The 23,013-nt window shown below is 53.3% G+C and overlaps 8 protein-coding genes across 8 annotated transcripts; 5 read left to right on the forward strand and 3 right to left on the reverse strand.

The window, feature by feature from the left end:
* Positions 1–1,438: 1,438 nt before the first annotated feature.
* Positions 1,439–3,199, forward strand: CTHT_0014730 (putative RNA binding protein; the record flags this gene model as incomplete). The annotated part of the gene is made up of 1 exon (XM_006691922.1): positions 1,439–3,199. The coding sequence occupies one exon, from the start codon at positions 1,439–1,441 to the stop codon at positions 3,197–3,199; it is 1,761 nt and encodes a 586-aa protein (XP_006691985.1).
* Positions 3,200–5,617: 2,418 nt separating this feature from the next.
* Positions 5,618–7,846, reverse strand: CTHT_0014740 (uncharacterized protein; the record flags this gene model as incomplete). Its single annotated transcript, XM_006691923.1, has 1 exon — positions 5,618–7,846. One exon carries the CDS (start codon positions 7,844–7,846, stop codon positions 5,618–5,620), a length of 2,229 nt encoding a protein of 742 aa, XP_006691986.1.
* Positions 7,847–10,409: 2,563 nt separating this feature from the next.
* Positions 10,410–11,817, forward strand: CTHT_0014750 (uncharacterized protein; the record flags this gene model as incomplete). The annotated part of the gene is made up of 2 exons (XM_006691924.1): positions 10,410–10,745; positions 10,840–11,817. The coding sequence occupies 2 exons, from the start codon at positions 10,410–10,412 to the stop codon at positions 11,815–11,817; spliced, it is 1,314 nt and encodes a 437-aa protein (XP_006691987.1).
* A 1,537-nt stretch (positions 11,818–13,354) lies between these two features.
* Positions 13,355–15,106, forward strand: CTHT_0014760 (uncharacterized protein; the record flags this gene model as incomplete). Its single annotated transcript, XM_006691925.1, has 1 exon — positions 13,355–15,106. One exon carries the CDS (start codon positions 13,355–13,357, stop codon positions 15,104–15,106), a length of 1,752 nt encoding a protein of 583 aa, XP_006691988.1.
* A 324-nt stretch (positions 15,107–15,430) lies between these two features.
* Positions 15,431–16,912, reverse strand: CTHT_0014770 (uncharacterized protein; the record flags this gene model as incomplete). The annotated part of the gene is made up of 4 exons (XM_006691926.1): positions 15,431–15,832; positions 15,891–16,585; positions 16,659–16,774; positions 16,845–16,912. The coding sequence occupies 4 exons, from the start codon at positions 16,910–16,912 to the stop codon at positions 15,431–15,433; spliced, it is 1,281 nt and encodes a 426-aa protein (XP_006691989.1).
* A 1,351-nt stretch (positions 16,913–18,263) lies between these two features.
* CTHT_0014780 (mitochondrial 37S ribosomal protein uS14m) lies at positions 18,264–18,702 on the forward strand (the record flags this gene model as incomplete). Its single annotated transcript, XM_006691927.1, has 2 exons — positions 18,264–18,542; positions 18,640–18,702. 2 exons carry the CDS (start codon positions 18,264–18,266, stop codon positions 18,700–18,702), a joined length of 342 nt encoding a protein of 113 aa, XP_006691990.1.
* Positions 18,703–19,061: 359 nt separating this feature from the next.
* Positions 19,062–20,436, reverse strand: CTHT_0014790 (mitochondrial lipoic acid synthetase-like protein; the record flags this gene model as incomplete). The annotated part of the gene is made up of 2 exons (XM_006691928.1): positions 19,062–19,354; positions 19,413–20,436. 2 exons carry the CDS (start codon positions 20,434–20,436, stop codon positions 19,062–19,064), a joined length of 1,317 nt encoding a protein of 438 aa, XP_006691991.1.
* Positions 20,437–21,756: 1,320 nt separating this feature from the next.
* CTHT_0014800 (uncharacterized protein) lies at positions 21,757–22,553 on the forward strand (the record flags this gene model as incomplete). Its single annotated transcript, XM_006691929.1, has 4 exons — positions 21,757–21,846; positions 22,175–22,336; positions 22,395–22,464; positions 22,528–22,553. The coding sequence occupies 4 exons, from the start codon at positions 21,757–21,759 to the stop codon at positions 22,551–22,553; spliced, it is 348 nt and encodes a 115-aa protein (XP_006691992.1).
* Positions 22,554–23,013: the final 460 nt, after the last annotated feature.

Raw genomic sequence — 23,013 nt, forward strand, 5'->3', positions numbered from 1 at the left:
TCGCTCCTGCGTGCCTGTGCAACGCCAGGATCTCCAGATTTTGAAATGAATCCGCTTCTTGTTCTCATTTTGGGGTCGATGAAAAAACCAAGGCCATCCATTTCATCTCGCGCTCTGTCTGGCTAGCCCAAGGTTGTGCCTCAACTGCTACCCTGCCGCTACGCTGCTCAAAGTGAAAGCGCCTGAACCTGCTTCTGCTCCTCATATCCAACCCGTGTTCTTCGAGCTCAGGTTTGCCCGCTGAGGGGCACGCGTGTCCAATCGTTTGGCCTCGAGAGCATTACCCCTTGGATGAGACCGGGAAGGCGTACAAGAAAAGGCAGCATCGGCCTTCTGCTTGATCAGCGCTCCTTCCATATTTATTACCAAGATTTGCCGTGTGGGCGCGCGGACTGCTCTTTCAGGTTCAGCGCGGGGTTATCTTCAGCCTGACTTCCAGTTTTTCTTTCTCCAACTTTCATGCTTCGCCCGCAACTCGACTCCCAGCAACTACGCAAATCCTGATTCCTGTCCCCGCAATAGCAAGTTCCCTACGATTCCCATCTGCAGGCGTTATCCACGCGACACATAGCTCAAAGCGCCGTACGACAACGGACTTCAGACTGGACAACCGCTGAGCCACTGGGTGGGCTGGTATCAGGTGCGTAAATATTCAGGTATTTTACACTGTTACCATAATTACCCGTACGGTTTCATATCCGGGCAAGCTCGGCCCTAGAATTCTTTCTTACCCTCGTCGCTACCTGCACCGCTGGCAATGCGCAGGTGCTAGCGTGTGCTGGGTGCACACCCAGCAGTTGGGTAAGCCACAAGCGACCCTGAACGGAAAGCTTCCCCATTGACTGGTGCGCTCGATCGGGCCCCGCCCGGCCTTCCACCCACCAAATCCCGCTCTGGACGTCTCTGAGCCCTGGACCTCTAGGCTCTGGGTTGTGACAGCTCTCTTTCGCTTTCCCACAAACCTTCCAAGCCTCTTCTCTCATCCCCCCAGGTCCCGTTTCCCCCCTCTCCCGCTTCGTCATCCCACACCAAGTCTTCCGCCAACCCCCAATTTTTTTTTCCTCACAGTCGTTTCTCTCGTCGCGCAGTGGCATCCTGTTGGTAGTTGGTGCTTGCACAGCACTCTTCCGCATCCTGTCTCAACTCTGCACGCGCAAGTGTCGACACCTCCATTTTTGATCCTTTTTCCCCGTTCGCTTGGTCTTCGCTGTCGCGCTGCCGACAAAACGGAAAAGCGACACCGAAAACCACAGCGACGCTTTCGCTATCCGCACCTCCCTGTGATTCCCGCCTACGGTATCTGACAGCTTCTCCACCAGTTCCAAGTTGTCGCCGCACAATCTGCGCGTTCCCACTCGTTCGTTGACCATTCGATCAGCGCGATCATCGCTCTAGCTTTCTTTGTAGTCACGGCACCCTGTTGCATGCATCGCAAGGCATGAACGGCGACAGTAGCTCAGGCAGTGCATCTTCTGGCGCGTCAGCCAACAATAACAACCACAGCAACAACACTGCTGTGACAACCAGCGCCGCCACCGCAAGCACCGCGACTGTTGCGACTACGACGACCGCTGTCACTGCTGCTAACTCATTTGCCCCTCTTACGTCGCTCCGCTCAACTGCCTTTCCAGCGACCACCACTGCGACTAAGAACATGGCGGTTCCATCCTACCTGCCGGCGCCTGCCTTCCGACCAGCCGCGGCGTCGTCCCAGTCTTCGTTTCCATCGTCGCTCGCCTCTGCCGCAAATGGTCCCGAGCGCGATCTGAGCAAGAAACCGCTGGGAAGCTCGCCGACTGTGACCCCTCCGACCCTTTCGTCGGCGCTGATTCGAAACCTCCCAGCTAACACAACTGAGGAGTCGCTGCGTTTGATGATGGTGTTCTCCACTGACCTCGTGGATGTCGAGCTTCTTCCCGTCGAGCAAGTAACAAATGACAAGGGCTTCCGGTCGGCCATTTTGAAGTTCAAGACCCCCGCCGGCGCGCAGGAAGCCAAGAGAATACTCGATGGCAAGTCGAACATCACCAACGATGCTGAACTGGTTGTCGAGATTTTGGGCAGCTCCAGCCCCACTACGGCTTTGGGCAATCGGTTCCCCACCGATTCGATCTTGCCCACAACGTCCGCAGCGACCGGTGTTTCGATGGCTCCCACGGCCCCGTCGTCCCGGCAAACATCTCGGTTCAACGGCACCTTCCAGGCTCTCGAAAAGATGCCTCCTCCGAGTGCTACCACGTCCGATGCGAACGCATCTTCTTACCAGAAGATCTTTGGGCCCCAGTCACCGATCGGCAACCACCTCGCGAACGGCTCGCAGATCACCAGCAAGTCCCTGATTGACTCTGTAGATGATGATGAAACCAAGGAACTCATTAACGATCCGGTTGGATTTGCTGAAAACGGGTTGCAGCGGCGTCAGACTGCTCCTCAACTGCCCATCAGTGCCATGGCCAATCTGTCGCTGAACACGAACCCTACTCCGCCCCCGGCGCCAGTACCCTACTATGGCCATCCAGGTGTTGGTGGTGTTTCTGGCCATCCTAATACCATGTCGCCAACAGCGATGGGGCCGTCCGGCCCTGGCATGGGCTACCATCACCAGCCCCCGTATCGTCGGCACTATCCGCCGATTAACCCAGCGGACCAGAACCCTCCTTGCAATACCCTTTACGTTGGAAACCTGCCCCACGATACGTCTGAGGAGGAGCTCAAGGCCATGTTTTCGAAGCAGCGTGGCTACAAGCGTCTTTGCTTCAGGACCAAGGCCAACGGCCCTATGTGTTTCGTCGAGTTCGAGGACGTTACTTTCGCTACGAAGGCTCTGCATGAACTCTACGGTCAACCTCTGCACAACAGCGTCAAGGGCGGCATCCGTCTCAGCTTTTCTAAGAATCCACTCGGTGTCCGCTCCAACCAAAATCCCAACAATCCTGCGAACCGTGCAAACAACGGCTTCACCACTGCCAGTGGTCCTCCGCCTGGTCTGACTGCTCCTCCTGGCCTCGGAGGTGTGGCTCGTGGTGGCGGATACACAGCTCCCTCAGCTGTCCTGGGTGCTGCCTCAACCAACATGTACGGCTCGCCTACAGCCACCCCACACACTAACCCATGGGGTAGTCCTTATGGTGGCTACAACTCGGTTATGTCCGGTCCGAGTGCAGCAAGCTACCCTCCGGCCTACATGATGGGACGTTGAGAATCATTACGACGAGAACCCCGCATGAAACGGCATTGATGGTTTCTCTCTTGGAGTTCCTTTTTCGGTTTGCCATTTTCTTTAGCATGCCTTTCACTGGGCTTCTTTAATTTTTCCCGGTTTCGGTCCATTGGATCTCGGACATTACAATACCTGGACGCTGTCCATAACAGTGCCACTGGCCGGGGAATGGGGGGCACCAGTGGCGGTTGTTTATGGAGTTGCCGGTATTTTCTGCGGTACAATCATCGGCGCACGGTATGGTTTGGGTTCAGGCGTTATATTGTCTGGTGTGCTCAACGGATTCCCCGGGATTTTTATGTTATGACATCGTGTTGGTCATGTTATGTCTGGTTGCATTTGTTGGCCATTTGGCTTGGTTTTGTGGCAATGGGCATCAGGTTCATTAGAGGGCTGCTTTTTTCCACTCGTCATTTTGGGCATTGGGAAAGAGCATGCTTGGGCTGATCGGCAGGTCCTTGATCCGGGCCATTTCGTCTCACGGCTATATCCGCGTCTGGTTTTCTTCGCACATATCTGGTACACATGGCAAGCAGGGCGCAAGGTCAGGATGGGGAAGCTAAAGGGATGAAACATCATGGCCTATGGCGTCACATGCGTCTATCATCCATCATGCCAAAGATGGGCGTCAGCGATACGGATTGGGGTGCTCATTCATTCTTTCGTTTCTTGACTGGGTGATCGCACGGAGTTGTGGCGAGAGTAGCGTGGTTCAATGCAGACATGCAGTCCAGTTGGGACAGCAGGATCCTTGGCCTCCAAAAGAGGCAGCTCCAATATGGGAAGGGCGAACGGCGGGCGATGTCTGAACAGCTTTCGTTTGCCTCTACTCTATGACTAATGTGGTGCGCTTATCAAGTCTCTTGGGCTCATCTCAACGGTCTGCAACATAATCATTGCCTCACCTCGCGGCAATACCATGGATCTCGAAACACTACCTTGATATTTTTCTTCATTTCAACACGGAAGGTAAACAACAGGAAAATAAAAAAAAAGACAAACATACAGAGGAGGAAACATGGGTTTGGGCCATTTGCATTGCTGCATGGGATAGGGACGTTTTCTGGGACGGGATACCACATCACAGCAGCAAAAGGTTTGGGAAAGATGGAGCGGCGGCACTTTTCATACACACTGCACACGCAAATACCACACGGCCAAAAAAAGGACGGATTGCATTGAGCGGGTTTTGTTTTATCATGGCTTCATACCCCTTTTGGTTTTTAACGCATTCCCACTACCCTTTGTTACTGCCCCTATGCCCCTACACCCTTTCACCCTTCATTTTGGCCCGTTGTTGTTCTACGTTTTTTTTTGTTATTCATGCCGGAGACTCAGATGGAAGCAACAGTAGAGGGGCAAGGTAATAATAGCAGAAATTGATACGTGGGATTGGTGGAAAGAGGACTGAAGTTCAGTTCTTTTCCTCCATTCTATTTCCTACTGGCACCATGGCATGGCATGTATGAAGCGTATTGACAAAGTGGAGAGAATAATGAGACGTCACTGTGCCGTCAGATAATTATGCTTGATGTTCTAGATATGTTGTCTTTTTATGATACTATTAACGTAGAAAATATAACAACGGTACTGAAGTGAATTATATGTCATCTACATCCGAATCACTTTTTACAACTGCATCATTAGGGACATCTCTGATGACCGGCGTTTCCATAATCATAGCGAAGAGAGCCAGCAGACTGACGATGGGTGGCCAATACTTGCCTTCTGACCACTTACAACTTTTAAATCAGTCTTGCCTCAGTTACAACTTACCGGACCACCATTCACTTGGATGGTGTCGGGACGGGGTGGAGACTCGTCTAGGTAACCGACAGACCAAGCCCGAAGCAATCGGCCTGGGGGAACCAGAGGTGTGGAGAGCATTGAGCTTGGCTCCGGTTGGGAACGGACCAAGGGGCCCGAGGGGCCCCGAGGGGAATGCATACTGAGCGGGAGCTGCATGGATCAGCATGGGGAGCTGACAGCTGGCTGCGTCAATAGTGCTGTCAGGAGAGTGAAAGGATTGTTGACAAGGCACACCAGAGAGTCTGGGTTCTTACTTGACTTTCAGGGGTTTCGAGACCAACCACAGTAAATGGTTAGCCATTCTACCGATCCGGCTGGAAGTTGAAAAACTGTTGAATACAACACATACGACCATATACAGAATTAAAGAAAATACACGACCACCTCGAAAGCCACAAGATTGCCATCCCACAAAATAAACTTTGCCGGGCCTAAATACCATTTCCCCATTCCAACTTTCGGCTTTTTGCCAGCCCAAGAAATCTAAAATTCCTTCCAGAAACTTTAGAAATTATTATTGTTTCAAAACAAACCAGAAGACTGTCTCTTGCTCGTCAAATTGCTCTCACAGCCAGAAAACCCGCCGCATCAAAGACCACTACTCCCCACAAACCCCTCCTCTGTACACCTCACAACCTCGCACAAAGCCCTCACAAGCGCAGGGTCAACGGTTACCTCTTCCATCCCATCGCCCAACTGACTCATCGTCACAGACATGGACTCCTTATCCAACGTCTCACTAACGAAGCCTGTACCACTACCTCCCCCAAGCGCAATTTCCGTATCAGTTAATCTCATCACACAGCCCAGACTACCTTTCTTGATGGTTGCGATCAACATGTGAATGCACCTTCGCAACCCCAGACGTAGTTCCCTCATCGCTGAGTCCTCTGATGTGCTGGATGGGTTTCCCCCACTGCCTGAGCCACAGCCGGTTCCAGTTACAGTCGAACCGTTGCTAATCGAATAGGAAATAGGCGAAATATTAGAAAATATCTCGCTGACTGGTGTCAAAGGCCTGCGTACGAGGAGGCCTTTGCGCGTTCGCGGCCGTGTTATGGCTTGGCCTTGCTGGCGTAAATGCTTATGGTAGGCGAGGTTTAGAGTCGACGGGTCATTCATGCCGAGGAGGGAAGCAGCTTTTAGGGGAACCCAGGCTGGGGGTTCGTCGATATGGAGGTTGCTAGTTGCGTTGGGGTTGGAGAATACCGCGCGTAGTGATGGCTTTGGTGATTGGGGAGGAGATGCTGGCGAGGGAGAACACAGAGAGGAGATGTAGTTGTATGCGACGAGATGCGCGTAGAGAGCGTCACAGATGTAATCGGTAGCAGCTGGGAAAATGGCTTTGATGACTGCCCAGCAGGGAGGTTGGGTAGAATTGTGGGAAGATTGAGTAATGCTCGTGGTTGACTGGATTGAGCTAGAGCGTGACTTTCGTGGAAAAGTGTGACAGTGAGGTGGTTGACTGCTTAGGTCGGGCTTGGTACGGCGAGACTGACCCGGCCAGAAGTGCCAGCGCTTGGCAGATTTTGTCTCGTGTATGTTTGACGTCGAGTATTGATCGTGTTGAAGCCCGGCCAAACGGTCGATTTCGGCTCGGTACTTCAGTTTCCTGGAGTACGTCCGTATTGTCTCGATGGACAGGCTTGAGGTTTGGAGCATGGTCTCAGGAAAGCAGGATATGGATACCCGGAGGGACTCGACCACTTCTGGAGGAAGGCGAATGCCTCGAACAGGTAGTGTCGGGAAGTGTTGCCTCGCATCCCTCAAAGCCGTAGGATTCGAGGATGGGACTGCGCTATGCACATCTAGCCAGCTGCGCAGAGTGGGCTCCAAGGGCTTCGAGGAACCACGAGCCTTACCAGACCGCTCTTCAATAATCGTCTCCTTGTTAATGTAGACGAATGCCTCGTCGCCAATGCTGACCGGGTATGAACGGCTTGAGTCTTCATTAAAGAACAGCTGGGCTTCGTCTTCCAGTTCCACTGATGGCGCTCCAGAGGCATCAACAAGTGTTCGTCCGCTTGGTGTTGTGAGAAATGGGACATGCACAAGAGGCTCCTCAGGCGGGCGCTGTGATGTTGAATCTCCTGGCTTTTGCTGGACGACCTCTACAGAGTCTCTTGACATAATGCCCTGGTCTCTTGGCTTGTTTGTGATCGAATTTGCGCTAGTTTCGCCATCGCTGTTATTATTCTTTGCTGTTGCTGATGATTCTTGCTTGGGAGTTCCAGAAGAATATGGAGGAACGTCCACAATCCGTGCCTTTCCGAGAAGCATGGGAGATGAAGGAGTGTGGGGCCGTGAGCCAGTTTCTGAAGAGGAAGGTCTTGAATGCTCAACGGGTCTCGTATGTATGTCTGCGGCGTGTGAGAGATTTCCAGGCTTCTGTGGGTTGACAAATTTCTTGCTATAACTGCATCCGTCTTCGTAGTCGTCGTCAAAGCACATGGCCGAGTCTTGAGAATCGTAAATCGAACTCCCGTCAGTGAGTCCCGGACTAACGAGTGGGCCGTCTCGCGTGTACAGTGTCCTGTCTTCGTGCCATCTGCCACGTAGGCTACTAGCTCCATTGGAGGAGCAGGGTGATGCAATAGGCGAAGCAGGCGACATTGTGTTGTGTGAAAAGACGGAAGAGCAACAATCGGAAACCGACGTGGCTCCTACTGTAACTGAGGGGGCACTGGTTCGGATCGAGGGCGGCGCCATTGTTGATGACATGATGCTGGCCGAGTCGGGTGACGGACTGGTTGGCCCTGAGTGAACCTCGCTGGGACCGAAGAACAGGTCTTCATGGTTTGTTTGAGCAATGGCCATGGCGAACAATGGGTTTCTGTAGAAAGGCGTTCGAGAGTAAGCGGCCAAGATGGGGCTTGCCGCTCTTTGGGACGGTCGAGTTCTTTCAATGCTTGGAGCCTCACATCCCGGGGCGGGATACCCTGCTGTCATGGCTCTCATTGTGAAAACTTCCTTTGAGACCTCGAGGTCTCTAACAAGTAGCTCGGGAAAGTTACACTCGATCACTGACCCTCCGGTTGATTTCTCACTGGCGCTGAGGTAAGCCTCCTCTTCAAAAGGAGTCTTATTCAAGGAGCTCATGGCGAGAGATATGAATGATAGGAAATAGTTGGGTTAACACAGATCAGCGTGGTGTATATCTACCCCTGTCGCTGATCTCCTGGTACCGGTGCTTGCCGAAAATGACTGAAAATAAGATGAGAAACAGAACCCGGTGTAACCGAGGATCCAGTTCGGCTACCTGTCCCGGCAGCTGAAAATAAAGAGCAGGAGCAGGGAGAAGGTAATGAGGTGTGGTGGTGAAAATCTGGAAAGAACAGAGATGTTGGGGGTTGCCGGCAAGATCATGCGCGGGATAGGGGACTGCCGTATAAGTGTCCGGTTTCCCTTACGTCCTGTGTGGTCTGATAGTTGTGTATGCCATGGTATACGATGTGGTCAATGTTGTGTCACGTCCTTGCAGTAAGTGCTGTCGCGCCGAGGGAGGAGGGAATGTCGTACCGCTCCCGAGCCAGGGTAGCAGTCCGTGCCCGGTAAGAAGAGATGGGTAGAGAGATAGGAGAACAAAAGACACAGGCTTTCTGGGTTTCTGAGACAGGCAATCTGGTTCTTAAGATATTGTTGGGGATGAAGGTTGGGCACGGCCAGGATGCGAGGAACCGTGCACCACGGGTAGTCTCAGGCAGAGAGGGGTAGCTGGATCGAAACACGAACGTCCTGGCGTCGCTTGCCATCCAGCACCACACAGTCGGGGAAAGCTGGCTTGATGTCTGGGTGGTGCGCCCCCTCCATGGGACACAGCGTTGCTGCAGCCTCCAGTAACCATCTACACTACGAGACCCGTCTGTGGCTCCGTGCCGTTGTGATGGCCTAGCCTGCTATCGACTGGAGTAACAGGGTGACGAAGCAACGGGTAACTACATGCATACAAACATCAGCCAGGTGAAATTCCCTGGATGAAGAACACCATGTTCATTGCAAGCAGGGCGAGCCTTGATTGGTTACATCCCGATACTGTCTGCATGTGGTGAAGGAGGTCGAAACAACAATGATGTCTGACGGCACGCAGAAGCAACCTCAAGGACTGGATATCGATGTTCAAGTCCTCGGAATTTTGCGTGACAGCTGCAATATTTGGCATTATGGATGTGTCCCACCCTGGTATGTGAGGAGTATGTGAGGTTGTTCCTGGCGTCTGAAGTCTCTCCCGTATCTTGCAGAAGAGTGTCGCAAGGAGCGAATGGCTGTTGACTGTCTCTTGCGTTGTGTGTTGCCGATGCAAGTCGGGAGTAGTTGAGATGCAGCTGCGGCTCAAAAAGGTAAGGCGGCTCACATCTCAGCCTGCAAAAGGAAAAGAATTTTGGTATCATCGGGCTGTGTTTCCCATATCAGATAGAGTTTGCCATCAACTCAGATATTCAAGCAGCCATCACATTCACCTATGGCTCGTTGCAAATCCAAACATTGTGCACAACTTGGGGCATTGTTTGTCGGTGTGTGCAGCAGCTAAGCTGCGTGAGCTGGATGTCACTGTGTGTGTCTCTGCACAGCATTTTGGAGGGAGGGCCACAGCAGACTGAGAAGCTGATGGAGCGAGAAAAGCATTGTCTACGGTCGTCGCTCGTTCGGAAAGCACTGACAGGACATTGGATCGTTCCCGCACCAGGTTCCGTCCATTGTTGTTTTCCGTTCCGGTTCGGAAACGGAGAGCGCAGGGTCCTCGGGAGGCAAGGGTTTCGGTGGGTCTCGGCGGGGCCCCGGCCAGGTAGGGCTGGGCTGGGCCAGGGTCTGGGGTTACGGCTTCGATCGACGCGGCAGCGGGCGGGACCCACTCTCTGGATAGGCTCCACCTTGATCGAGCTTGGCCCTGCGGGCCAGCATGCAGGTGGGAAAAGGTATCTCCACCAGCTCTCCACAGCGCGGAAGATGCCGTGACAAAATTTTAGACCTAAGATTGGCATCTGGCGCTGGGTGGCACGGCGCACCTCAAGAAACAGCTGCTGACGCCGACAGGCCGGATTTAGATTTACTTCACGCGTCACTTCATCCTCCCTTGTGTTCTTCCACCGACCAGCAACCTGGTGTTTGCAATCACTCGTCAATCTTGTCTCAATCAAGAATTTCTCGTCTCTTGCCCTGGCCTTAGAGTCCAAGAATTTGAAAGCCATCCAAGATTGGAGTTATCATCGTCAGACCGGTCGGTGACAGGTTTGGTGCCAGCTGCAGGAACACAGTAGTTGGCATCTGATTTCCCGTTAATCTGGGCCCAACTCAACAATCCCAAAAAGAAATCACAGTGTCGAATGTCGGACAAGATAAGGCTCGATCGAAGCCGAAAATAGAGCAATTATTACTATCCAAGATGCTCACTGAAGAGTTCGTGTCGGCCATTTGTGGCCCGCCTCTCTCTTCCAACACCGCCATTGCCAAGGATGTGGGGATCTACTGCCACACTCTCAGCCCTTCGTACTCGGTCAAGTCGACATTCAAAAAGAGCTCAGTTCCAGTGAACTGTCTGGCTGTGAGCGACACACATATCTTTGCCGGTCAGCATGAAAAGGCATATGTGCATGTCTACTCGCGTCTACGAGGGAATCAGGAGGCATTTGTGGCCCTTCCCGAGAGAATACGGTGCTTGATACTGATTGGCGACATCCTCGTTGTCGGCACCACAGAGGGCCGTCTGATGCTGTGGGAGGTGAGAACTTACGTCACGAGTCTGCCACATTCGGGAAGCGTGGAAGAAAGAACCATTTCGGGAGCATGATTTGCGAACTGACATGCCATCACAGATATGCACTGGTCGACTAGTGTCGACGCCTGCGCGCCACGTCCAGGCAGTATCCTGCGTGGCAGCCACGCCGTCTCATGTCCTCACCGGGTCTGATGATTCTGACATCCACGTGTGGTCGCTGTCCCAGCTACTCGAGCTTGACTCGGCTGCCGAGCATGAGCCCCTGCGCACCCTTGCCAACCACCGAGCAGCCATCACGGCGCTTGCAGTCAGCCCCAGTGACAGCGCGGACACGAATTTTTGTGTATCGGCCAGCAAAGACAAGTCCTGCATCATCTGGAACTACCAGACCGGTGATGCCTTGAGGACATTGATCTTCCCAGGCTATCCTCTGTGTATGTCTCTTGACCCTTCATCGAGGGCCATCTTTGTGTCCTGCGAGGACAGTTCACTCTATGTGGCAGAGATGTTCGGTGAGAAGCCGCTCCTTGGACCAGGTTCGGAGGATCCTTCGACTGTGGTCCAGATCTCCACTCCCTTTGGGGCGACACAACCAGATGTCGGCCCAGCGTCCTGCTTGAGCGTGAGCTATGACGGCACGATGCTCCTGACTGGACACCCGAGGGGTCAGATCATGCGGTGGGACATCTCCGAGAACAAGTCCCCCGTTGAACTTGCTAACCTCAACGCCGCCGTCACCAACCTTATCTTCGTATCGCCATTCCTGACAAGCAAACCTACCAAGACGGTGAATATTATCAAGCCGTCCCAAGCGGAGCGGGCTTATACGTTTACGGCACAATTTGAGCCGATGTCGTTTACGAAGAGTAGGTTGGATTCTCTGTTGAACGCAACCGGGTTCCCAGCCGATGCTCTTGAGAGCGCTATCGTGGCTTTCTATCAGCCAGTCACACAATCTGCGGGCGACCAGGAGCTGCAGAGACAAAACGAAGAGTTGTGGGAAATCATCAACGAGCAGAGAGCGCTTCAGAAAGAGACACTACAGCGCTATGTGGAGGCTAAGTCTAGCAGGTGAAGGTTGCGATGTCCTGTATGTTCGTCGGTTGATCTCGCTGTTTCTGTATATAACCCCAGGACAATCACATGTTGTAACACATTAGTTGCGCAGCTCGCAACAACTTGAGAAGAACCATGCTGTTTGTGGCCAACCATACGACCGCGTCACATTGTGTAACAAGGAAGATCAGGATCGCCCTCACCGACTCTCGTCAATATTCCAGTCTCGGCCGGAAGGGGAAAGCTCTTGGTTCATGACACGACTTGAGAGAATTGCTGCGTCCTTCTAGAAGGCGTATGTTGACGTTGTGTTTTGTGTAGCTTTACCATTGATTTGCGGTAAAGAGCAACAGGTAGAACCATGTCGATAACAAGTCTGATGGCGTCTCCAGGTCCGAAACATGGTGAAAGTAGTTGTTTTGCTGCTCTATAGGCACCTTATGATGGATTGATATGTGTTCACAAACAGTCATGCACTTGAGGAACGTCACTAACAAGGCCTGCACACCAGAGGTCATGAGTCGATGTGAGTTGGAGACTATTGGTACCACAGGCGAGGAGACGATCTTTTCAAGAGTAAGGTCCATAGAAGGGAGACAGCTTTGGGAGTCGTCGATGATAGCCGAGAGCCCATACCTCCAGAGGCTTCAGGCAATAAGGAGACCTTCACCCAGGGAGGACTCAGGGAAGAGGGTGGCCGAAAGCCTCTGGTGGCAGTGCATTGACCACCCCTCTGCCCCTACCTTTTCCCCGCGGCTTTCTTCCAAACTATATATCTTACTTCCCGGGCGCCGTTGCCAACAACCAGCTCCACCCACTGGGCCAAATGGTCAAATGGGAGCGTCGTCCGGTGGTCACCTGCGATAGCAGTCTGAAATCTACGACCCGAGCTCGGAGGTTCAACTCGAGCAGGAGGAAACGACTCTGCCCATCCCGAAAACGGGTCCGGGGATGGGTAGGGGCTGGTTCCCCTGCCGCCACCGTTCGATGAAGCAAAACCCCCGTGGGGTTATCGTAGCCGGTCACCTTACCGCTATCGGACAGTAGGCTGGTCGGTGAGCTTTGTGTAGTTCCGTATCCTCAACTTTTGTTATGATCTCCCAAATGACTTGGGGAGCCAAGAAAAGGTTTCGAAGCAGAGCTTCTTCTCCAACCAGCCCTGCTGGTGGGGCTCAGAGCCAGAACCAAGCACTGCCAAGACCCGTTGACTGCGGGGCTGCCAAGACCTCATGCCCGCTGGGATCTTTGCGGCTCAGCGACTCATGAAGCGAAGCTTGGATCATGGTCACCGGGACGGCAGAGCGTCATCGAAACCAGTCCTCTACCCCCTCGTCCCGCAACAACCCACGCGAGGGAACAGGTTACCGTCTACAAAGGCAACGCAAATGTATTGAATACGAGAAGCATTGGCATGACTGCGATGCGCTAAAGGTCGACAACAGCGCCATTGCCCATGCCGAGGAAGCCCATGCGGGTGTTAGGATCGAGCAGTTAACCAGCTGCACCACTGGACCGGCAATATTTGAACATCTTAATTAAGCTCCTTGATCATCACAATGCGAACTCAGATGCTTCACCTTCGTCGGGTCGATACCCGCCAGCTGTTCCAGCGCACCTTTGCCCAGAGTTCAGCTGCCCGCTCATCAGCCGACTTCCGTTCGCGCCCTCATCTCCCTTTCCTCTATATCCCGACCACGCGCCCACGCGTGCGCTACCTGACCACTGAGCGTAAGGCCAAGCTCAAGTATGAGATCAAGGTAGGCATCAAGTACACTGGCTACTTCTGGATTGCCGGCTTCTGCTTTTTTGCTATCTACTTCGCCATCGTCGAAGAGAAGCTCGAACGTCACTATCCCAGCCCTCACGAATGGACGTACTGGACCCGCGTCAATTTCCGTGGCGGCCATTGCGCTAGATATGAGCCGCCGCCGGGGAAAATTACGGACTGGAAGCAGGTCGCCTGGTGGGCAGAGAAAACACTTAAGCGACTGGAGGATCCTAACATCGATGGCAAAGACGTAAAGGACGCCCCGCACGACTGCCCTCCAGGCACGAAGGATATCAGTGCTAAGTCTGAGGAGTGGAGGCGAGGTTACTACGAGACTATGATTCTCTTTGCCAAGGCTGCTGAGTACATGGACGGCTGGGTGCTTGATACCAAGAGGAACCTTACCTTCCCTCCCGGAACCATGATCGGCCCCTCCAACCCCTTCCCGAAGCCTCTCCCTCCAGGCTTCAAGGGCGCTCCAAGAGAAGAAGATTGCGTGCTTCGATTCGAACCCCCAGACTCAGTCTACCTCCGAATCCTTAACACCGTAGGCTTCAACAACCGCCAAAAGATCGAAGCCGGCATCGCGTACGCATCCTGGCTCGAATACAAAGGCATTACCGGGCCAGCCAGCATCGTTTACGAAGACGCAGTTCGCCTCGCCGCCTCAGAACGTACCGACCTCACTGTCGAGCCCATCGACAAGAAGACCTGGATTCTCAACGAAGCCGCAGGCCCTCCCTCTGAAAACCTCCTCAATGCCCTAACCGCCTACGCAACCTTTCGCGCTCGCCAAGGCGACGTCGCCTCTGCCCTGCCCATCTTCGTCTCAATCCTCAAAGCCCGCCGCTCGCTGCAAGGCGAGTTCTCCGGCCCCACCTCCATCACGGCCAGCTTGAGGAACCAGCCGTCCCAGCCCAAGGGCACATGGGCCTGGGTGCGCAGCATCCTTGTACCTCCAGCCTACCCGCCGCCCCCGCCGGACGGGACTGCCCCGCCTGTTCGCGATGCAAAGGCTTTGTGCCAGGAGGCAGCGCTGAGCTTGCACATCGGCGAGATTATGTACACGACGCCGGGGGTCACGGGCAAGGCTTCTAGCAGCGGAAGGGATCATCGTGAAGAAGGCCTCGCCTGGACACGGGAAGCAGTTGATATTGCGGAGGAACAGCTCCGCAAACTTGGTTCTTCCTCAGCGCCGGGGAAGCCATCTGAGACGCGGGTAACCTGCAAGGAATGTCTTGCTACAGGCCTAGATAATTGGTCGACGATGGTGAGCAGGTTGGCGAAGGAGGAAAGGCAGAAGATAAAGGAGGAGGCAGAAAGGAAGAGGAAGGCTAAGGCTAGCAGCGGTTGGCTTGGGAGTTTGTGGGGACAAGGGCCAGCTGCTGTTGTAGAGAGCGAGGAGGCTGAGAACACGGAACGAGTCGGTCGCTGGGGAGCTGAGGAAAAGGTAATTGAGGAGAGAAGGAAGAGGGTAAGGGAGCTGTTGGAGGACTTAAGGCCTTTGCCAAGAGGGCCGTTGTCTTGGTTGCAGGCTTGACTGGGGAAAGGGTGGTAGTGAGCATATGAAAAGATTGTATACTTGATTCTTTGGGACAATATACAAAATGTTTAACGGGGAGGCTTAGAGGTGTTGCTAGTTTATGGTGTCACGGTTTGTACAATAAACGGATAATGGCCCTGAAAAATCGAAGCAAGTTTGCTTTTCATCAAACTTGATTTATGGACTGTAAGTCCCGAAAACTTTTTATGATTGAGTTTTCTAAATGGCCTCCTACGGATTTCAAGACACCAATTGCAACCCCAAAAACGCTGCGAACTGATCCCATTTCTATCTCACCTCCTAGCAGGCCTGAAGGACGTCTTACCATCCCTCCGTAGCCGAAAGCCCCTCCTTCTCCGTAACAACCTTGGCTACCATGTCTCCCAGTTTCTCAACATCAACGTTGCTATCATCCATCGTTTCACCCCACATCTTGTCCTCGCTCCAGTTGGCCCAAGTGATGTCATCCTCCTTCGGAACTTCATCCCCATAAACATGGACTTCTTCGTTCTTGTAGTTCTTGCCTTCGCGAGCAACCTGACATATCCACTCCAGAACAGCGGGCATTATCTCAATGAGCATGGTTTCAACGTAGAGCACTGTCGGGCCAGCGCTGTAAACGGGGCAGCCGTAGGTTGTGAAGCCAAGCATGCCTGGGTTGCCAGCAGGCCCAGCAAGGGGGGTGCCAAGGGGAGAGTTGTGCATCATGTAAGCGCGGGCGCGCTGGAGAGGTGTTAGTCGATTTTATTAAAGTGAGGGCCAGTAAAATGGGTTTGCATACGTCTTCCATGAACTTTTTGAACCCATTGCACGTAAGCTTTGTCGCGCTGTAATTGCCGTTGAGGTTCACAAAGGAATTTAGCCTATCTCCAATCTTCGCCCATACTTCCTCCTGATCGAGGTACTTCTCAACCTCATCCGCACCATCACCAACCGCAATGATGTCTAGCATGGCATCATCAGGCACTTTCTTGCCCTCCTCGCCACCTAGCACAACGCTCTCAAAGACACACTTCACGTGCTGCGCCGGCGACCTATTCAGCGGGATCTCATTCACCTTCTTGTCATGCCACCGACCCAGATGTACACAGCTGGCCATGGGAACGCCATGCCGCCCCCTAGGTGTCAGGCCTCTCTTGCCCTCAGGCCACCACCAGAGCTCGCCCAGGTTGGCGAGCACGATGCCCAGCTCTTCGTCCTTCTTGCCATCCTCCGCCTGTTGCTTCTTCAGCCCTTGTACGAGAGACACGAGCGAGCCCTTGTTGATACCGCCACGGCGGCCGATCACGCGGTGAGAGAGAACGCCGGATTCCTGGCATGACTCGCCGAAAAAAAGGACGACGCGCTTAGCTTGGGCGAGAGTCGATGAGATGCGAATGGGAACATGAGGTTCGGTTGGCGGAGTGCCAAGTGGCAGGCGAAGAGTTTCTAGGCCTAGGCTCGTAAGGCGTTCGTGGATTATCTTGCCGACAGCTTCTGTAGAGAATGGTTAGTCGGGTGTGTGCCTGAGAGCAGGAATAATGTTATTCAATGGGGAAGTTGAGGGCACCGTTAAAGGCGAAGCGCTGGCGCTCATTCCAACGCTCGTTCTTGTTGATAAAGTACTTGAAGTAGTAATCGGGGTTTGCGATAGAGCGTATCTCGTCGATCTCGTTGACAAAGTAGCTGGTAAAAAAGCACGGTCAGTTTCCTGGAGCAGTTGGGTCTGGTTCCTCGGTTTGACGCTGAGACATACCCAAGCTCAGTAAGATCACTGGGAAACTGAGGATCCGGCGGCAGGCCAGACCAGCGACGACGGAACATGTTCGCGACCGAGTATGTCTGAAAGCAAGAATGATATGGCTCCCGTCGAAGTTGTGCAAGGAGTTTGAAGGGTGGAGTTGACAATCTACCTCCCGTGGCTGGAGCGATTCAACTGCAAAGTGGCGATCGGTAGTTTTGAAGTAAAGACCAGGTAAGGATAGGAGGGCGAAGGAAAGAGATATCAAAAGCTCTGGGGGTGTTGATTCCTGAAAGTTGCAGAATGATGCGATGGAGGTGAGTCGTCAGGAAGGTTGAATGAGGGGGCAGGAAGCACCAAGATGCAGAATGCAAGCTGCAATGTAATCGCTCAAATGTGAATGGGAAACACAAAAGCGATTGATTTGGTTGTACTCGCATGCATAATAGGTCAAACAGAAGATACAGGAATGCTCCAGTCAGAGACACGTACTGGGCCCGAGCAAATTGGGAAGACGCAGAGATCTACACCACTCAGCCTCATCTCCAAGTTCCTCGTCGCCATGGACACCTGACCAGGTCGATGACAGAGTCAAGGGCTGCACTTGGAAACCTCAGAGCTTTCCCAAACTACAACTTCATTAAGCGTGATTACACCATGTTTTTCTACCATAACCTTGGCAATTGGTTACCTTTCAACATCATCGCCAACGGTAACCTGCCCAAAAGCAAAGACCCGAGTACCAATCATCTACCCAATATTGTTCCTGGTGAATTCCAGGACATCCTTCTTCACATCCCGAGCAAACCCAGGACTGTAATGAAAGATGGAGGAAGGTCGCGTCACCTGGAGGCAGTGTAATACCAGGGACACTGTGGCAGACGACCATGGGCAAGCCCAGAGGGAAGTCCGCCGAAGGCCAAAAATTAGTATAATCACGATTCTGCTCCGTAGAGCAGTTTCAGAGATTAAACTGAAAAGAACAGATACTACACTTGATCTAAGCCAAAAGGCAAAGAGAGCTAAAGAAAAAAAGAAGAAAAACAGGGCAAAAGCTAGGCTCGGTCTCGAATAATTTATATTCGTCGGAGGTGGCTCGTGCGCGTTGCCGGACTGCAGATGGGCGCACGTGATATCCTCAAACACTGCAGATGCATGCACGTGACACTGCCATCTCCAGTTCCGCCAAGCACGGGGACCAAATCTTTGATTCACCGCCCGGCAGAATCGCAACGGTCATCGCCAGCAAGGAGATCAATCAGGTCAGGACGAGCTTTGGTGTGAAACAGCCTCATTTGACGAGTCGCCAGTGACCGACACGAGCCAGAACCCTTCTCCCGACACATTCAAGACCGGACCATTTACGAGCCTTTCAAGATTGACCAACCGGAGAGCCTCTCCCAGGAAGACAATTCCCCCAAAAACCCCGCCAAAATGTCGATGTGGCGCTCCAAAAAGCTCGACATCGGATGCTTCACCAACGTCTGGATCCTGCGTGACCATGCCAAGCGTAAGGCCTTCGCCGCCAATGAGCCGGAGCGCCAGGCGCTGCGCTACATTGTGCGCAACACAACACTGCCCGCCCGCACGCGCGCCATCGCCCAGCTACAGCTGACCCAAATGCACTGCTACACCCGCCCGACGCAGATCAAGAACCGATGTATCCTTGGTGGCAAGGGCAAGGGTATCTTTAGCGATTTCAAGATGTCTAGGGTATGCTGCTACTGTTACCTTGTGGTTCTGTGGTTGTGGGTTTTGTGTGGTGGTGGGTTAAAATCATTGGAATGATTACTGACGCTTGTGCGACTAGTACAACTTCCGGTTGGAGGCGCTTGCGGGCAATCTGCCTGGTGTTAAGAAGGCGAGCTGGTAAAGGGTCGGGATGGTGTACGGCGTTGCGGTTGGTGGTCTCCTGGGTCAAGGCTGGGCTGGAAAGGAGGATGGTCTCGACCAGAGTTTCGAGAATATCAAAGGTTTGGTTGGCATAGACGGACATCATGTCAAAAGTGTGGGCAGAATAGTTTCGTAGATTTCGGCCTCGTGCATACGAGGAATCGTGTACAATTTTTGTTACAATATGCTAAATGTCTTATGACCATATCCCCTTTCTCCCAAACTCCCAAATCCCATTTATGCTGCCTAACCAAACCAATCTATAACTCTGATGGTGCGTGAAACGCCATGACCTTTCCTCTTACATGTTGAACATGCCATCAAGAACCTCACTAAACATCAAGCAGACTTGCTCGCATCCTCGACCGCAACGGCCTGGCTAAGGGTCTCAGGAGGGACGGCCTTTTCCGCGGCCCGCCTGCGCAACACGTTCTCGATAAACGCCTCGCCCGCCTTGTAAGACGACCGGACCAGGGGTCCGCTAGCGCAGTACAGGAAACCCATGTCGAGAGCACGTTGGCGCCAGAGCTCGAACTCGGCCGGCGTCACGTAGCGCTCGACCTTGAGATGCCTCTTGGTCGGCTGCATGTACTGGCCGAAAGTAACGACATCAACATCGATCTTTCTCAGCTCTGAATAGACGGTTAGCAAGTCTGCCGGATATATGAACGATAAACTCTTAAAGCTTACCGCGCAGCGTCTCCCATATCTCTTCCTCCGTCTCACCCAACCCAAGCATGAGGCTCGTCTTGGTAATGAGACTGCCCTTCCCCCGAACGGCCTTGGCATGCTCCAGAACCTTCAGACTCTGCCGGAACGTTGCCCGCCGGTCCCGCACATACGGTGTCAAACCCTCGACTGTCTCTACATTGTGCGCATATACATCTAGCCCACTCTCCGCCACGATCCTGACCATGTCCAGGTTACCAGCGAAATCGCCTGTCAGCGCTTCAACCAGCATGCCGGGCTTCTTCGCTTTGATCCGGCGAATTGTCTCGGCAAAGTGATGTGCGCCGCCATCCGCAAGATCATCGCGGTCGACGCTGGTGAGCACGACGTATCCCAGGCCCCAGCGGGCGAGGGCTTCGGCAGTGTTCTCCGGCTCATTGGGGTCAAGCGGCGGTGGCCTGCGGCTGGTCTTGACGCTGCAAAAGCGACAGCCACGGGTGCAGGTGTCGCCCATGAGCATGATGGTTGCCGTAGCGGCGGCGCGGCCGTCTTTGCTGCCGCCCCAGCACTCACCAATGTTGGGGCAGCGGGCCTCCTCGCAGACAGTGTGCAGGTTCAGGCCGCGCAGGTCGGACTTGATCTTAGCGAAAGACGGGTTGGTGCCGGCGGATGGGATTGGTGTCTTCAGCCAGTCGGGAAGACGGGTGATGGTGCGCTTGCGCCCTTCCGGGCCGACGGTTGCCGTGCGCGGGGTGTAGGTAGCGGCGGCTTCGCTGATGGAGGAGGGGAGGAAGTCGGAGAAGGGAGCAATGACCTTGTCCTTAAAGTAAGTCGGACGTGTCTTTGGGGTCGAGGAGGAGGCGGCATCAGTGCTTGTAGACGTCGCTGAAGGTGAAGCTGCCTCGGCCGGTGGTGATGGCTGCTGCTGCTGGACATCGGACACGGATGGGATAGTTGCATAGCCACGGAATGATAGAATACCGACGCGCGCGACACAGAGGCGCAGCGGCGCCTGTATCCTCTGAATTGGCGCAGACGAGGCCATTGTGACAGCTTCTTGTGTTGAATGAAGTTCCGGCGGACAGGGACTTCTTGAGCCGGCTAAGACCGAGAACAGCGCAAGCGGCTCGAAAGTTTGGACCCGCTGCGCCGTGAATAAAGGGCCCACAGCACCATCGCCCGAACAGAGCCAAGACTGACTCATCTGATTACTGTTTTAGGGTTAGGGTTGAAACACCAAGAGGATGACCAGGCCAAGCATCACACCGAGACTCAGCGAGTGCAAGACAACAAATCGACATATTAATCAAGGATATTGTGAGGGCTACATCGTCTTTGAAGTAAGCCCTTTGTGTTAATTGCATGCTGCTTTGGTATTCTATTTTTTTGGCAAAAAATTCCTGCTATGAAGATGGGCATCATTGCACAAAAGCTGTAGAGACGCAGGCAAAACTTCGCTGGGCATTGCGAGGCGATGAAACGAAGCTGTGACAGAAGCTTGACTGAGTTCCCCAGAATCAATGCTTGCGTAGTGGTAACAATGAAAACATGATAACAACTTGGTCTTCAGTTCTTCTCAAATATCAATTCAGCCTTTCTTCCAGAGTTTCGAGTTCAGGGCCGCGTGCCCTTGCACTTTGTGCGCTGTATAGCACAGCATACTTTGTAATCAACCAAGTGAATTTTGACTATCTCAGGCCTTATGAAAAGCCTACCCAATACGAGCCTCGTGCCCGCATAGCCTGGCAAGAGCAGATCAACAGGGACATTATTATGCTGATAGAAGACAAAGAGCACACTGAAAACTCTAATAGGCTGTTAATAAAATCACAGTAATGAAGGAAGCCTTTTGGGATTGGAAGGCGAATGAATATGTACTTGTGTATGCGAAGCGGATAAAGCATAGGGGACGGCAAGCGGCGCGAGCCAACTTTTTGCTCATGCGGGGCCTTGGCGGGCTGTGTGGAGAAGTACATGATGATCGTCCAATAACACCGCCACAGTAATCTTCCTGTGTGGTCCTGTTAGGAGCCCAACGGACTGGATCTCCTGCTGTTAGCGCCACCCTAACACAGCCGCTGTTCCCTGGCAATCCCCTGGTTGCTCTGGCTGGCGTGTCGCCTGCTGAAAACAGGCTGTGATCCCATCTTCGCGACCTTCCGTTCTCACCTAACAAACCTCACCACCGACCCTCCCGCTCTCGCCCATCCCCCAGCAACAACCGCCCAGATCAACAACTCTCCATCACCCTGCGGCTGCGCTCCGAATCCGAGAAATAGCGCACGATTTGCGACTGCCTTAACCCTCCTCTCTAACTCAATTCACCGTCATCAGCAACTGCGCTGCTCTTCATTAACTTCCCAAAATGGCCGAGACACCATACGACCCTTACATCCCCAGCGGGCAACGGGCCCCAGATACACAGGGCCGCTCAGTGACGGAGCGGCTTCAAGAGGTGGGTTTTACTGTCTATGAGAGTGACATGGCAGTTTGAGAGGGGTAGAAATGGGCCTGTGAGGGATTCAGATTGCTCCTGTCGTTTCCACAACCGTGTCAACTTGCAATCACGCAAACGACTGCTTTCGTACGATGTGCCAGACTTCTTCCTGACGTATACGGCGCTTCCACTGGGAGTTTTAATACCCACATATACATTTTGCGATTCCGGGGCGTCGTCTGCGGGAAGACCGGATGCGAGTCGGGAGCGTCTAGCAGGCTATGGTTACCGGGGGCATCTTAAGGATTAGACGTCTACAGAAGGCTGATCCGGTTTGTCTGCATAGGAACTCGATGGAGCCAAGAGGGCGCTGCACCACAACATTGACAGCCTAGCGGAGCGTGGCGATCGGCTTGAGGATCTCCGGGACAAGTCAGACCGGCTCGCCGACTCGGCACAGAGCTTCCGCCGTGGTGCCAACCAGGTCCGCAAAAAGATGTGGTGGAAGGTATGCGGCCCCCTAAATCCGTTTGGTGTCTTTGGTCATAGTGCTGACCCTTCTTTAGGACATGAAGATGCGCATCTGGCTAGCGATCGGCATCATCGTCCTTCTGGCTATCATCATTATTCCATCGGGTATGTCTACAGCCTCTCTCAGTCCATCCTGTCTGTATGGGGTATGCTAATGGTGCGAAATAGTTGTCGCTACTCAAAAGAAGGATTAAGGAGAGCCATATGGTGCTGGTGTTGGGGCAGGAGCCGTCGTATTCGTGATGGACGAATAGCATTCTCTGGGAATGGTGGAATGACTTGCTTGCTCTGGGATATTGCTTGTTTTCTGGAGTTTTGTTATTTCCTCTTGGTTTCACGTCCTCCTGCTCTGCTGGCATGCTTCGAGAGCCAGCAGCTCGCTGCTGCACAAGCGATGCTCGGTCTTCGGTCCGCGGCAGTCATGACTCCTCAATGTACGTACCTGTACTTATGACGAAGGATGAGGGAGCAGGTCCCCTAATGCGGTTAATTCGAGATGGCAATTATGATTTTTTTTTCCAGCGAATGTAACGTTCTTAGAAGCGTCTGATTGCGGTCGAGGACGGCTCAATATCTAATACATGGCAGCAGCGCCATTAAGTTCACCCTGCTGTCCAGCTGTGACTTATCCGGAAAGGGTTTCGGCCCGTTCGC

Source organism: Thermochaetoides thermophila (assembly GCF_000221225.1).
Source record: "Thermochaetoides thermophila DSM 1495 unplaced genomic scaffold scf7180000011814, whole genome shotgun sequence".
Taxonomy (NCBI): Eukaryota; Fungi; Ascomycota; class Sordariomycetes; order Sordariales; family Chaetomiaceae; genus Thermochaetoides; species Thermochaetoides thermophila.